The 15,868-nt window shown below is 38.6% G+C and overlaps 2 protein-coding genes across 3 annotated transcripts; both read right to left on the reverse strand.

Moving 5' to 3' along the window:
• Positions 1 to 6,142: 6,142 nt before the first annotated feature.
• LOC126788775 (uncharacterized) lies at positions 6,143 to 7,405 on the reverse strand. The gene is made up of 2 exons (XM_050514785.1): positions 6,787 to 7,405; positions 6,143 to 6,656 (listed from the first exon to the last, which is right to left on the reverse strand). The coding sequence occupies exons 1-2, from the start codon at positions 7,403 to 7,405 to the stop codon at positions 6,151 to 6,153; spliced, it is 1,125 nt and encodes a 374-aa protein (XP_050370742.1). The 3' UTR covers positions 6,143 to 6,150.
• A 4,267-nt stretch (positions 7,406 to 11,672) lies between these two features.
• LOC126786662 (protein GID8 homolog) lies at positions 11,673 to 14,705 on the reverse strand. 2 transcript variants are annotated; one of them, XM_050512554.1, is made up of 7 exons: positions 14,566 to 14,705; positions 14,307 to 14,425; positions 14,012 to 14,171; positions 13,793 to 13,896; positions 12,739 to 12,870; positions 12,437 to 12,593; positions 11,673 to 11,969 (listed from the first exon to the last, which is right to left on the reverse strand). In XM_050512554.1, the coding sequence occupies exons 2-7, from the start codon at positions 14,385 to 14,387 to the stop codon at positions 11,848 to 11,850; spliced, it is 756 nt and encodes a 251-aa protein (XP_050368511.1). In that variant the 5' UTR covers positions 14,388 to 14,425; positions 14,566 to 14,705; the 3' UTR covers positions 11,673 to 11,847. The 2 variants fall into 2 exon arrangements, with proteins under 2 accessions (XP_050368511.1, XP_050368510.1); XM_050512553.1 differs by having other exon boundaries at positions 13,793 to 13,899.
• Between the last annotated feature and the right edge of the window lie 1,163 nt (positions 14,706 to 15,868).

Raw genomic sequence — 15,868 nt, forward strand, 5'->3', positions numbered from 1 at the left:
ATTGATCGGTTTCACGAAACATAGTGAAAGATACGAAAGGATAGATAAGATAAGATTATTTATGAATGGATAAACTTAAAGAAAAAAGACAAACATAACAAAGGTGGTTAGTGATTGCCTTTATTAGCAACTTGAGCTCCACTAAACAGTGAGGAGGGGCTCCCTAAACAGTGACCTTAAACCCCTTCGTTAACCTCTTTCACATGCCCTTTGTCGACTAATGTCTCCCTTAAACCCCTTCCCAACCCCATGGTCCCTTCCATTCGATTTCGACAAGTGTCTCGTAAAGCAACCAGTCATTTGGTCCCACGTGGTAAAATGAAATAGAGAGTAAAATCTAGGAAGTTACTTTACTCTCTTCCCCATGAAAGACCGACATATCAACTTCGTATGTCGGGGTTTTCAGGCCCTGACCAACATGTGGAACTTTGCCTCCTCGAGATTGTCTCCCATATCAACGGCTCTGATTCGCTCACCGAGATTCCTATTCGGTGATGATAATACAGAAGAGAATCAAATACCAAGGTGATGAAGCTCGAATAATATATTCTTGTGTTAAGGTATGAAAATAAGGATTTATACAATTTGATCAAACACATCAACATTTAACAAGAAGTTTATTGAGTGTCACACCCCACTCGGGACTATTTTCCGGGACCGGAATACAATATTCACCGTATTCCTGAATTAATAAACAACCTATCAATCAAAACTACAAGGTTATGATTAAAAATAAAAATAGACCGACAACAGGACATGAGCAGCAAACGAAATATATACGCAAACAGAGACAAAGCCAGAATTTCAGATTAGATTGGGCTAAACTTTAATTGATAAAAAAATTTCATGGGTACATGGATATAAATAAATTAGCATTTTGAATACACTCATAATGAAAAATCAATAATTACAAATTATAAAATTATATATAAGAACTAAAACTTTTGGTACGTAATCGGTATCTAATCAAGTAGTTGATAGTGACACATAGTATGTTTAATTGTTTAGAATATGTAGACTTCATCAATTGATCGAGTAAAATAGGAAAACTATTCTTAATTTGTTTTTATTTTTCCTTTAAGAACACCATATTGAATATTAATTATTGATTATTGCATATCAATCGGCTGTTTACTTCACTAAGTTGTTAACATAAAGAGTAGCATTATCAAGCCATCAAAATTTATTGACTTTCTTTTTTCTTGCGACACTAAGAGACTGGCCTACCATATATATGATGCATAATTTGTGTCTAATTAAACCTATTAAATATTTAAACTAGATAAAAATAAAAATAAATTACGTGGGCTACAGCCGAGATACTGCACTACTATCATCCGTCCCTGAACGCAAATAAACAAATGCGGAAGATAGCGATGTAAGACTCAAACGTTAAATAAAGAACATGTCTAAGTCGCAATGGCCAACTGGGTCCAACAAGAAAGTAAATAACCGGGTCAGAAGACGAGGAATACCAGAGTGCTCCAACTGCGTCAACTCGATCCAACTCGGAGATCAGAAAGCTGGACACTGTGAAGTAAGATCTTTGGGACTGGACAACAACCAACGAGCCTCGAACTCTATCAAACTACTAGCCCCCATACCAACGCCACTAGATACCTTCAAGTGAACTATGCGTCTAGTACTACCCAATCACGAGTCATTGTTCTGAAAATCAGGACAATAGTACCATTTACGATAAAGTATACGGTGTCAAATATTAAGACAATGGAATCACCATTAATACAGTATGGTGTCAGACATCAGGACAACGAGATCACCAATACTAAATAAGGCACGGTGCTGGATATCAGGACGACATAATCACCGATAATACAGTATGGTACGGGACATTAGGACAACGAGATCCCCAATACTAAATAAGACACGGTGCCGGATATCAGGACGACGAAGTCAATGATAATACAATATGGTGACGGACATCAAGACAACATGATCACCAATACTAAATAAGACACGGTGCCAGATATCAGGAAGACGGAATCACCGATAAATGAAAATGTTGAATTTATTATTATGTCATTTAAATCTCTCACGCTTAAGAGTTCCTCGATTTTCGATCCAGGCGGAAATCGAGTTTGATGTTTAACCGAAAAACTAAAAGTACGCTTTAGCAGAAAATATTAAAATGCCTTAATCCGATTTTAAATCGGATATCTTAAAGTTAAAAAGGTTGAAATGACGAAGTTAATTATTGTTAAGTAAAATAATAACTTTTCAACTTCTTTACTATTTGGGGCAAGAATGTAATTATTGAAAGTCAACAGGGGCATTTAGGTAATTTCATGTAGGTGGTAAAACAAAAAAGATAACTGAGTAACAATAAAAACCAGGGTTTTTAACCCTTGCATCACCGATGACGATTCTGGCCAAAACCTCAACTTTGATCAACCCAAAATTAACGTGAAATTATACCAAACGAATCGAAACGACGTTACGAACACAACAACGCCAAAATCAAAGGAATCAGAGTTCGATTGATACCTCAACGAAGCACCGGAGGAGATCCCATGGCTACGACGATGTTGTGCCTCCGTCCGAGCTGTTGCAGCTCAATCGAGGTCTCCTCCAAGCTTATGGCATCAATCTGATGCTTCGTAGTCCCCTCTTGAGCTTGCCTTGGTCACATATTTGGAGAGACGCATTTGTCGGAGCGTTGAGTTCCACGACAGTCGGGACATGAAATGGGAAAAAGGGATTAGGTTTTGATCTCAGGAAATCCAAAGGAAATTATACTACATTGAAGAAGGAAGGGAAATTTACTAAGAGAAGAGCTTTGAGTGCCGAAGTTCAAGGATGTCGTCGGAACAATCCAAGAACACGCCATCGGCCTCAATTCATAACCTGAAGCAAATTGGCTTGAATCCCACATGCAATCATCGGGGTTTGTAAGGGAGAAGGAGTGGGCGGCCAGGCGGAGGCGCTGCTGGATTGCTCTGTTTTGTAACAGAGGAGAGGAAAGAAAGGGCACAGGTCTCGAGGAGAGAGAGAATATAGAAGAGAAATAAGAAAAGAATAGAGAGAATTGTGTGTGTGTGAGAGCCTAGGGTGGACTCTCATTTCAAAAGAAAAATCAACAGCCCAGATTGATTCTCTCAAATGGACGGTCGAGATTTAAAAACAGGAAATATGAATTTTTGAAAATGCGTTTTAAAAGAGTTAATTTTGTAAATGCGTAGAAAATTAACTGAGCGTCTGAAATATATTCTATAAATATTTCTGCGCTCGTAGCGACATGTGCTTTAATATAAAAATATTAACCTTAATATTCGACATCCCAGAAAAAATGTCGATTGGTGTGTTCCATATATCAAAAAATGAAAAAAAAATTCAGGGGCTCACATTGAGAATTAATCAAATGAACAATAGTAGTATTTTGTGTACAATTCTAACCGCGCATAGTTCTTAAAGTATAAAAATTCATACTATGACGACACAGTGAGCAACATTTAGATTTATAGAGTGCATTATGAACACATTCGCGGTGGAATATGTGTTGGTTTTTATCTAGTATGACACAAACGTCTTATTCCTTATATTCATCCAAGTAAATAGCGCAAGTACGGCTACAATGCCGTGCAATTTTACATAAAATAAGCAATTAAAACAAATATTTAAACAAAATGACAAGATAATTTATCTTATTACCTATATTCTAGTTCAAAATGAGTAAAGACTTATTAAAACCATATTACATATTATGCTATTTTTTTAATTGGTCGTGTATATGTTTATTTTATATAGAATTTTACTTGATTTTTTATTAATCGTGTCATGCGGGTTCATTTCGTGTTAGCGGATTGACTCATGTTTGACGCAATTATTAAATTGGTCATGGCAGATTAACCTGTCGCTGACCCGCTTTCTAATCGTGCAGGTTCAATCCGCTTTATTTTGTGCGGGTTTTTGAGTCGTGTTATTGGGTCGTGTCGGAAACTTTGACCGACCTAGTTACATACCCTTTTTTTTAAAGGATATAGAAGCACTAATTCAGAAGATGGTTCTTCGTATAAATGACTCGTAGTTGAGAGATTGCTTAATTTCCTGAACTGTTTAATAGTTGGGACATCGAGTTGCTGGAGAGCCTAATGTTCAATTATACTTCAACTATTTTTCAAGAGTTGGGACATCAAGTTTCTGTAAATGTTTAATGATCAACTATGCTTTCCCTATGTGGATGTGGAGAGCCTTACGATCCAAATTGAAAATCAGACAGCCTTGCGGTCTCTTGACACTAGGTGAACGGGCTAATTGGGACAACTCAAGTGATAGCATATACTTCCTTTTTTTTCTTTTTGAAAGGAGCATATAATTTCTTATTCTTGCGGACCTTGCCCAATAGCGTGTAAAACATTGGCGAATGAATTTGCGATAGAAAAATTATAGCTTGTACTGAACAATGAAGTGTAATATCAGCACAAAAATATATGCAGGGAAGGACATGTCAGAAATCAAGTAAAACTTTATAGAGAAGAAGTGTAAGATAGACAATAAGAATATGCATTCGCCCTTGATCTCCGTCCATATAGAGCTTTGGTGGCCGCACGAGTACCGTAACAAGCTAGAAACCCAGAGACGATGAGATAGACCAACACATTCTTGAGAAGACGTAAGATGAGCTGAAGCTGAAGAGCCTGAATATTCATGATCATCGGTGCGAAAACACTCACAAATTTGTTGAGTTTCAATTGTACTTTGATATATGATTATATATCAAGACAAAAGCCCTACTCCTAGTATGAATAGGTAAACCAGGAAATCAAACAAAGGAAAGTTGAAGTCGAGTAAACTATTCCAGTCACACGCGTGCAGTGGGTACGTACATTACACGTGCGGTGCGTGTCCAAACTCCAAAGTGCAACAATGAACAATCCATCTCAAGATTTTCCTTTCAGGAGTATGGGTCCACATGGGTCAGGGGGTTAGGGTGTGGTTGGGGCCACCGCGTGTGGTGGTGCTGGCTCGTGCGACGGTTCACGTGAATGATCGATCTGTCTTTTGCTTTCCTCTCTTTCTCTTCTTTTGAGGGTCACAAAAGCTGGGGTTTAGGGCACACACCCTTGACCACTTGAAAGCTTGGAATTTAGGGCTTCATGAGCATGGCTCTATTTTTCAGCCCTTGAAATGATGGTTCATGTCCTACATTTGTAGGGCACATGACCCGCCACCGGCGACGGTGTGCGTGTTCGGTGGTTACTGGGTCAGTGAGGTCTTTCCCTAATACGGCCTTGTCAATTATAGCCCAATTAGGATTAGGTTGGGACATGATCAATTCTTGCTCAAGGGTGTGGGATGGGTCCTAAACAGGTTTGCGTCCTGGTAGGAGCCGGCAGCCGAACCAACCACCGGGTGTGTCGACTAACCATTAGAATGCGGACACTGAAGATTCTAATTTTGTGGGTTGAAATCAACCGTGTCCGAATTTTGTCGACTTGGCGCCAAACCGGATCGCAATCTACAAAGAAAGAGATAGAAATAAATCTCTTTAGTGCTCCAAACTCTGTACAATGTTGATAAATTGATCCGATTATAAGGGAGGCAACTTGTTAGAATCATTCTTAGTTGATAGTGTAAGAGCAAAGATTGTTGTCACCATTTCTAGATAAGGAGACATAAAATGTAGGTCAATGATTTTACAGTTTACTTGAAAGTGATCAAAACACTAGTAATAATGACGCAGGGTCGGTAAATTCTTTCTAAGAAAGCCCTAAAATCTCTCATAGCCCTATAGATGTAAGACTTTGTGAAAAATAAGAGATAGCCCTATAGCCCAAAAGCTCATAGGTTTGTTGGCATTGGTTCTTCATTTGTCTCAAGCACTTTCCTAAGAGTCCTAGACACAATGAGAGAACATATCAAAGTTGCTGATTTTCTTGTTGAGCAATCTATTTTTCAACCATATAGTACAAAGTTCAAGAAATAATTAAATCAAAGAAGAAAAAAGGCAACATATTTTACAAGATTGGTCCTGTTATTTTGTCGCAAGGTTTATGCAAAATCATCTGGACTAGCCCAATGGATCAGTTAGCAAAACCTTACACAATAATAGAATTCATAGCAGGCTCAGCGAGCAAGTACTACAAATTGTTTTTTTTTTTGGGGGGGGGGGGGGGTGTTGATACTTGAGCTCTAAGAAAGACGAACAACACAAGCATGTCCACAAAGCTCTTTCTCCCTGTCCTCCTCCATTGGTTCCATGCTCGTCCAAGCATTACTCGTAGCAGAAGTGTCGAATCTATGGACGATCGACATTGTTCTCGACAATTCGTCATCCATAGATCCGTGAATCGCCAAAAAGTACAAGTGATGTCCGATGGGCGCCATCGTGAGGTGAAGCCTTTGGCTATGTGCCCACATTTCGTTATCTGATGGAATGAGTGAGTTTAGACTGTGGAGATGAGACCCATCAACCTCATTCCATATGTTGAGTTCACCATCATATGATTCAATGTGACCCTTCCATTGCTTGAAGCAATCTCCAGAACTGAATAGTCTCCCGCCCATATTAACGATCTGATTTGGTGGAACATCCAATTGCCACATCCCAATTATGAGTTCCCATTTATTTGTTTGTGTATCATAAACTTCAGCAGAGCTGCGCACCATTATAGGTGGCACATCTGAGTTTTTTCTAACTGCATTCAACATATAAAATATAGATGTGAAGAGACTTATTGATGATTATATAAAATATAAAATGTTGATGCATTACATGAAAAGTCTAAAGCAAAACTAACTAAGGGACCTAACTGGTTTAGCTGTTACCTTGCACTGCAAATCCACCCAGAATGAAGATTTTGTTTTGCCATGTAACACCAACGCAGTTGTACCTCAATGTGCTCATGTTTGGCATATGAATCCATTTGTCAAGCTCGGGGTCGTACAACTCAGCGGACGAAATGCCTCTTGCACGCTCCAGCGTGGTCTTTCCACCTGCCACGTAGATTTTATTATCGGCAACCGTGCATGCGAAGTCACACCTGGCTACACCAAGTGGCGCGCATGAGGACCATTGATCGGTCGCAACATTATAACGCAACACGGATGATGAGACTTGAACTTCCATGTCCACAAGGGAGCTACACTCATCCGATGTGTGAGCTCTTTCTTTGTGGCATAACCTACCACCAATGATGTAAAGTGAGTCACCTAGTGAGACCATGGAGAAACCCTTCAAGATGTGGTTCTCCACGAGGCCAGGGATTGAAGTGACATGAGTCCAAGTGTTGGTTGATGGGTCATAGATTTCAATCCAATTGGAGATGTTCAAGTTGGGTGAGGGTTTCCTTAGACAAAATGTGGCACAGATTCTGTAGCTGGGGAGAGAATGAGTTGGTGATGGTGGTGGAGAAGAGGGTCTTGGTGGAGATGGGAGAGAACCCATTTTAAATGGTGTTGGAGCTTAATTTGGGTTAGTTTTGCACTAAGTTTTGTCAAATGGGAAAGGTAACATGAAGAGTAGTGGATGTTATAGAGAAAAATGGCGGAGGTTACAATAGCAGTTGTTTGAGGACATCGACTACGATTAAGGATTGGAGTTAATATCAATGGTTTCTTGGAATGGATGTTTTGGAGGGTTATTGTCTCTTCCAATGTCACCTAGGAAAACAATAATGTTTTCCGGTCCATTCGAGGAGAAAAGAATCTGGAATCGAAATCCCTAGTCTAATGCTTGTTGTCTCAGTTTATATAAGGTTCATTTTGGACAGATGAGATGGACATCTACTTAATATGGTTCACCAATAAGTATGCTTCTTTGAGTTCTGCGAATGCTTATATAAACTCACACCTATCACCTATGCTTAACATGTCAATGAGGAAATGAATGAATGGTCATTGGAGTTTTTTCACAGTTTCTAGTTTCTACGGCCTTGGGAATATTTAGGAAGATTTGCCTGCATGTCATTGTAGGAACTCAGAATCTTCACCAAAGAAAGAAGACAAAATTAGCTCATGCAAAACAACAAAGCAAGAAGTGTGGAGTTGTAGAAAAGTTGGGGTTTTCCAGCACTAGCTTGTGTTACTTTTGACCCTGTGGAAGAAAGAACTTTGAATATCCATGGAAAATGATTCAAAGGAAACTAGAAATTCTTGGAAAAGAACGTCTTTGACTAGAGAAGAGACTTGTAGCACAAGATAGAGAGATTCTGAAGATTAGTGAGATGCAAACTATAATATGCTGATGCAAGAAGAAACTTGTGTTAGACCCGATCATAGTCTCTCTTTGAGAGAAATTTCTACAATGTTTTGGAGTATTACAATTATGGACCTCTGAGTTATATTAGACTGAGCTAACTAAGTTGAGCATAGCTGAAATGGGAGTTTCAACCTATTTCTGGTGATTTGTTAATTCTATAATTTAGTTCTGCTATGCTAGCTTAACTGTTAGGCACAATTCTATAGGGTTGCTCAAAGGTAGTTTTGTCTCCTTTGATCTAAACTAAGCACATGGAGTGACAATTAATATCTTAATATCCTTCACCAAAAGTTTGCAATCCATTAAGAAAATCAAGCTTAAAAAAAGAAAAGCCAACACTGTAAGACAGAAAGTCAGAAACATAGAGAGAAGAGCTAGGCAAACATAAATGAAACAGCACTCTGAAAAAGACCATAGAGGGCAAATCCACATGAGAGAGATATCACAAATATGATAATGCATTACCAAAATCTGGAATCTCATACCTTTATGCATTCCCTCACCAAGTCAACACAGAATCACCTCTAAGATACGGGCCTGGTTTTACTTAACAAGAAAGAGAGAGAGAGAGAGAGAGAGAATATTTCCCCAGTTTTTATATGTAAAAGTGCAGAATAGACTGAATAGGATATCAGCTTGTGCATCTGGGATCTCAAATCTTTATCTTCTTTTCATGATCATGCAGATTAGAGACAGTAAAAGTAAAATTTTCACATGAAAGGGAAACCAACAGCAACCCAGGCATGTGAGCACCAAAGCCTAGACCTAACTAGCTACCCTTTTAACAACATCAATAATACAGATACAACTTCATGTGGATTCAACCTCTTAACCAGTACAGAATGAGAATACCCTCATGTACAGAATATTGCATCCACTTTAAAGCAGGAATACCGTCTCAATTGTACCAACTACCAAGTCCCATATCATCAAAATAATAATAATCAAAGGTAGTGTAATATATCATATGTGCATGTTATTTTTACATGATAGTTTTAACATTTCATATATGGAATGGAGCAGAAATATACAAGAGCCAATATTGACAAGGACTCAAAGACATGTAGCACATGATCAAGCATAATCAAGAGAACTTAGAAAGCAAAGACACATGAGAAGCAAGTACAATGATGCATGTGATGCAACCAAATGAATGTTCACCATGGATATGCAAATTATCTAATCCAACATACATGAGCCAAGTTTGAAATCAAAAAATGCAAAAATTTAATCAAGACAAATATTCAATCTCTTGAGGTCCACTCCCAACCTCATCAGCCAGGACCAGTTGAATTAACTAGGAAAAGAGAGGAGCCAATTGAAGTAAAATGAAATAGCCAGGTGTCAAAACTCAAACATCAAAAACTAGAAATGCACAGATGCAGACATAGAAAGCTACTGAGCATTAGACTGCCAAGGCCAAAGACAAGGTATGCTATGTTGGGATAGAATGACAGGTCATCTATAATTGGGGACCTAGAGGGTGGTGGTGGTTGCAGAACAGTGACTGGTAATAGTCACAGAAAGCACAGACTGGAAATTAGGGCCAGTAGGTTTAACTGTGAAGAGAGACACAATGAAATTGAATAAGCATATGCAAAAAAAAGCAAAATGGTTAGGAAGATGTAGACAAAGTAAAAGAGAATTGGAAGAGTACCTCCCACATTGCCTGTGTTAAGAGACAAACCGGTTTAGAAGGGTAAAGAAAACCCTTGATTTTGACATGTCAATGAACACCTCTATTGCCCATTTTTTTTCTCTTTGGATCCTTGCATTGGCTCTTATGGTTGCACTTAATGAACCTAGGTTCTATTTGCGACACCCAGATCTATTCAGCAATAGTTCTTACGAAACTTGTCCACAACACTGTTTATGAATTACACACCAATTACTGTACTCAGCACAGGATTTGAATCTTATTACAGTGATGGTAAGGATACCCAAGAACCAAAGAATGAAAACAATATATGGTCTTTTTGGTGGTTTTTCTAGTAATCCAGAGATGAGTTTTACCATGAGTTCGTGATGTTAAAGATTAGTGCCCAAACGATAAGACGGTTAAAGATGGAGTCTTGATTAGCAAGAGAGTAAGAGTCCCTAAAACCCTAAATAAGCTCTAATTGTAGAGGCAATAGGGTTTTAGGAAACAGCTAACTGTTGAGATTTGAAATAGCCAAAAGCTAAAAACCAAAGGAAATAGACAAATAATACACACTGTGAAATTATGATTCGTTATTCTACAACCACATTCTGATAGTGAAACGACCTTAGGGGCTCACTGCCCACTGCCCACCACTGTTCTCAGTGTTCTGTATCTGCTCTGTCTCTCTCTGGAATTTTCTCTCTCTGGAATTTGACCATCCCAATGTGATTTTCCAAAGAAATAAAAAAAGGTGGGTATATATCACACACACACTGTTACATTGCAGCCGAAGCTGCCTCTAACTTCTCTGAAATGCCTCTCTGAAATACCAACAAAGATTTTTCACCGTCACCCATTTCTCGAAAAGGTTCTTCCTTTCTTTTCATAGCTTTCAATTCCAACAACCCATTTCCAAGCAATTCTTAAGCTTTCACTATTCCAAGTCCGTGAAGCTCTGCTTTCACTCTCACAAACCAAGAACCAGAATCTGCTTATAAATAGAGAAAACAGGGCCATTAATCACTAGCTACTTGGAGTCTGAGAGCACTGTGAGGTTTGTAAAGCAATGGACATGGGATTTATGGGAAGCTTGAATTGGGTCAATGCCATTGGGAGGAAAAAGTGTAGGAGCTTGTTCTGGAGAATGAGAGCTGCATTGAAGAGGGCTATGAAAAAGAATTCAGGGAAGCAGAGGATGTTCAGGTTTCAGTATGATCCTTCAAGCTATGCTCTAAATTTTGATGATGGGTGTTGGAAAAATGGAGAGGGAGGAGCTTGTGCTTTCAAGCCTGCAAAGCTGCAAGAGCATTCAGATATCAACACCACTCTCTGGGTTTGTGTTCTTTTGATCAATGCTGAGTGATGTAGAAAACAGGGAAATAAATTTATTTTTACTGTTTTGGTTTTGCCTTTGGTTGTGTTTGAGAGTTGTGAAAAAAAAAAAACAATGCTTGAGAATTAGATTTCACTTCATTTCAAGTTCTTCCGTTTCTTACTAGTTTGTGTAAATTGTCAATCTTTACAAATTATCATGGTTCTGTTGAGTAATTATGTGATTTCTATTCCCCATAAAATACACCAATTCATGAATGTAATTAATCTGGAGAAAGAAGTGTAGGAGTTTGTTCCAGAGCTTGCAACTTGTAGCTTCTCAAAAACTTGGCAGGGCCACGACTAGTTGTGCAAAATCACAGTTTAATGGTTTTGATAGTAACAACTAACAACAATGGTGTGCATTTCATCTAATAGACTGATACTGTTTCGGTCTAACAAACTTTCAGAGGTATTATTATGCCACAATCTCGAACAATATAAGTAAATGAATGTTATAGACAAATCATTTGTACAAAGGTAACTGAGAATGAAGATCAGAACTAGACAACATTCAACAGGAAGGACTCTGGCAATAAGGGTACATACACATTAATCATTCCACGAAAGCCTACATGGAAACCTAAAACCTCCACACAAGGACCCCCGACATCCTTTAGACACTAGGGTCTTCTAGCCTCGCAGTGGATAGATCGTTTATCCGAGGATAGTGAGCTTTCTCATCGAGCTGGTTTTGGGCCCATATCAGCATCTTCAATAAGCTTGGAAGCTTCGGGTCTGCACGAGGACAACAGATGATACAAAATTATCAACATTTCAAGAACACAGGGTAAATGGATTATGAAAATCTCCCGAACGATAACTCTCCCACTGAAGACATTCTATAACTATTTACCCAATCCACCACTATCATTCAATCTTGACTGGCAAATAGTGCAGTTCACCAGTTAGTTAAAACACCTTGATCAAATGTACTTGGTAGTCACCAATACCCTTGTACAACTAACACTGAACTACACATTTTTTTCGGTGGGATTTACCAACTAACCCTTTTTATTCTGTTAACCAACCTTATGACCTCTCTTTAAAGATGAATAATGATAATAATACACATTAACATGGTGGGCATCGAGTCTGGACATCTCTCACCCACCCTGATTCCAGATTTAAATCCCAATCTACTTAATCACACACAAAATTTCATGCTAGATATAGGAAATATATAACTAAGGAAACATGCTAACCTTTTTCATGACTCTGGCTAGTAAGGATGGCAGCATTCACTTCACTAGCTGTCTTTAGGCGCTGTGATATGTCCAGAAGCTCTCCAACAGGACAGTTCGACACATCTTCAAATGCTAGAAGTGCAACAGTCCTCTCCAACTCTTCTAAAAAGCTTTGCTGCATATAATGATGATATCAATATAATGAGTTGCTTGGTACCACCTAACGAGTTAAACATTCAACTGTACATCTCACACGACAAATTTACAAGGACAACTACATATCATAGTACACAAAAAACAGGTCGATAGCTGTATCTTACATTTTCTTCTCCTCTTGGTGCTAGCTCTTCCTGAGCAAACTCAAGAGCCTCTTCTACCTTTCCATTCCTAATAAGTTCAATCAGCCTTTGCTGTTGGAGATGGAAAAATAATTGGGGATTTGTGTCCAGAATCTGCAGACAGAATTTTTACAGATCATCAAATAAATCAAAATAGACTGAGTAATATTATGTAACAAATAGGCTAAATAAAAAATTTAAAACATAAAAGGCAAAATACTAAATGTAAAGATCTCAATACAAACACTTCCTTTATAGAAGCAATGATGGAAGGTTGACAGCACTGAAAAATAATCACACTATTATAGTTTATTCATGTCTTACTCACTGGAATCTAAAAGTTCCTGAATGATACAAGGTCCAAGGCACAGACAGAAAAATCTGTCGAGAAATACCACAGTGACTTACCTACAACATTGTCAAGTGGTAGTCCAGAAAATTCCTATCAATAGCATGATAAACAACACCAAACACTACTACTTAACTCAGGATAAGGCAGTGAATTCTTTCACCCTGCCTTTCTCTTCGTTTAGTTTAATTTTTCAAAGAGCAGTTGGCCAAACTGATAGTACAGGATGCATTCTATTACTCTAAAATCAAGAAACACGCACTTATTGTTTCTCTAATTCTCAGTCCCAAAAAGGAAAAGATATGTTATCAAAGCAACATAACATCCTAAGAAATTTAATCATGTCATGGTGTTATTCACTGATATTCTGATGATGTTAGGAAAGTTCATAGCGGAAAAAGGTTGAGCACCCATGCGACAGATAAAATCAAATCCAAGTTTACGTATTTAAGGTTGGTTAAAATTGTTTGCTTCAAATCATAATGGATCTCTGATTAAAATGTTCCTGCCTCAATCCCTAAACAACTTCATAAGAGGTTGTTAACCTTCACACCAAAATTGTATCATATCCACGATGGAGGATTATTTGCATCACACTAGTAACTATAGTTGTAGGACTACAGCTACAGTATCAAATCATGACTATATGTTACCATAAAAAAAACTCAAACGAAAAGTAAACCTTACCTCCGGATTCAAGTCGTTCACTTTCTCAATCGCATCCTCCACATTACCACATTGTACTGCCGTCTTGACCGCCATACGGTCAGTGATTGTCGCAAGATCAATATCTGCTACACACTCATAAGGACAAACACACACTACAAGAACAAGCAAACCCACAACTCATACCAAACCAACTACACAAACAGCATTGCATATATTCCTAAACTAAAAAAAGGATACGTTCGGTCCCAGATTCCTTCTTGAACTTCTCAGCAGCATCCACATAGCCCTCGGTCACGAAAAAATTCATCACGAGTTTATTCATGTCCTCTTTCTTGATCTTCACATCATTAAGCTTCTTCTCCCACTCCTCCCTAGTTATTACTTTCTTTGATCCAGCCTATCCACCACAACAACCACATACATCACCAAACCAAAATCACATTGCCTAATCGAAATCGAAACTGCTCAAAACAACTTAAACGAGTTCTAAAGATTCCAAAACTTGAGAGATTCAGAGTCTCTGATTGTTTACCATTGCTGCTTTAAGTTCTGCTTCGATTTCTTCGAGCTGGTGATAAGCCTGGTCAATCGCGGATGACAGGAACAGTGGCATCAGTGCTCCGCTGCGAGGCTCATTCTTCAAATCTCGCCCTGTAGATTTCACACAATCCGATTCAAAATACTGAGAATTCCAAGTTCTTGAAAACCCTAGCTTTGGGAAATCGGAGGGGAATTTTGATACGAGTGGTGAAAACGACGACGTATAGTGGAAGTGGAGAGTTAGGTTTTACCTTCGGAGCGGTGAGTTTATCGCGCGCCGAGAGCTTTCCGATGATGAGTGCGAGAGTGAGAGTGATTGGAATTCCGGCGATGGCTTTGTTCTCGGTGGCTCTCCCTCTCGGCTTTTGTTTTGGTTTGCTTTCGGGTTGGGTTTGGATTTGGGTCCTAATAACTATGGGCCTCATCACATATTTTCTATTTTCAATTATTGTATGTGGGCTCGTCTATTCCGTTTTCGCCACCATTTGATGTAGTGACATCAGTCTTAGTACAAGGTCGAAAATTCGCCTCACAATAGAAGTAACTTCTCTCTATGTGTATCATATGTGATTATATAATGAAATTTCGACTAAGGTAAAATTGGTCGCTTCATAAGATCTAATTGAAGTAAGGTTCCTAGTTTTTATATTGTTCATGGAATGTGTTCTCATCTCAATATAGAATACGATAATCTACATCATTCATGTATGCGTTCTCAATTCATTATTGGATTTTTTTGAAGAAAATCATACAATTTTATGATCAATAAAGACCATAATAGCTATTACATATCTCTTCGCTAATACTATGAGTAGATAAGAGGTCATGAGAAAATCTCAAAACTGGAACATAGCATAGGTCTACTCGCTAAAAATCTAAATTGGTCTGATTGAAAAAATATAATGTATATTCTACGGCTTACACCATAGTAATAGGCATGTATAATGGCTAAATTGAAAATTTGAGTTTAAACCTAGGCCCTAAAACCCATGCCCAAACCCAAAGCCCCACTATGGGAAACCCTAGTTTGAGATGTCATCAACATCAGACCACCACCCGGCGGTCACCCATTGACGTCGATCCTTCCGGAGACATTGGCAGTATTGTTGTTGTCGGAATAGATCAAATCATGACCCCCGACCTTGAAGCTTCAATTGTTGCTGCTGTGAAAAGAAGGCAACCAATGTTGCCAAAACGGTTGATCGTTCTCAATCAGAAGTCAGATTGAAGAACAACAAAACTTGATGGAACAAACCGTGACCAACAAAAAGAGAAGAAGCCGCCTTCACGATTGGCGGTGATAGTAACAAGCCCTGCTTGGAGGAGGGGTGCTTCATATTGAAAGTTGGCATGACAAGAGTAGCCAACATAGCTACCCGACTCCGGCGGCTGCACAAGGAGCGCTAGAGCAAGCCTGGTTAAAGAGAATAGGGAACTAGGGTTTTTCATTCTTTGAAGACGCTAGAGTGATGTAGAATCTGTGTTTCTCGTGTTTTTAATTCATTATTGGATTTGAAAGTTGATTAAAATTGGGATAGGCACATAATTGAAACT

This window comes from Argentina anserina, chromosome 3, assembly GCF_933775445.1.
Source record: "Argentina anserina chromosome 3, drPotAnse1.1, whole genome shotgun sequence".
Taxonomy (NCBI): Eukaryota; Viridiplantae; Streptophyta; class Magnoliopsida; order Rosales; family Rosaceae; genus Argentina; species Argentina anserina.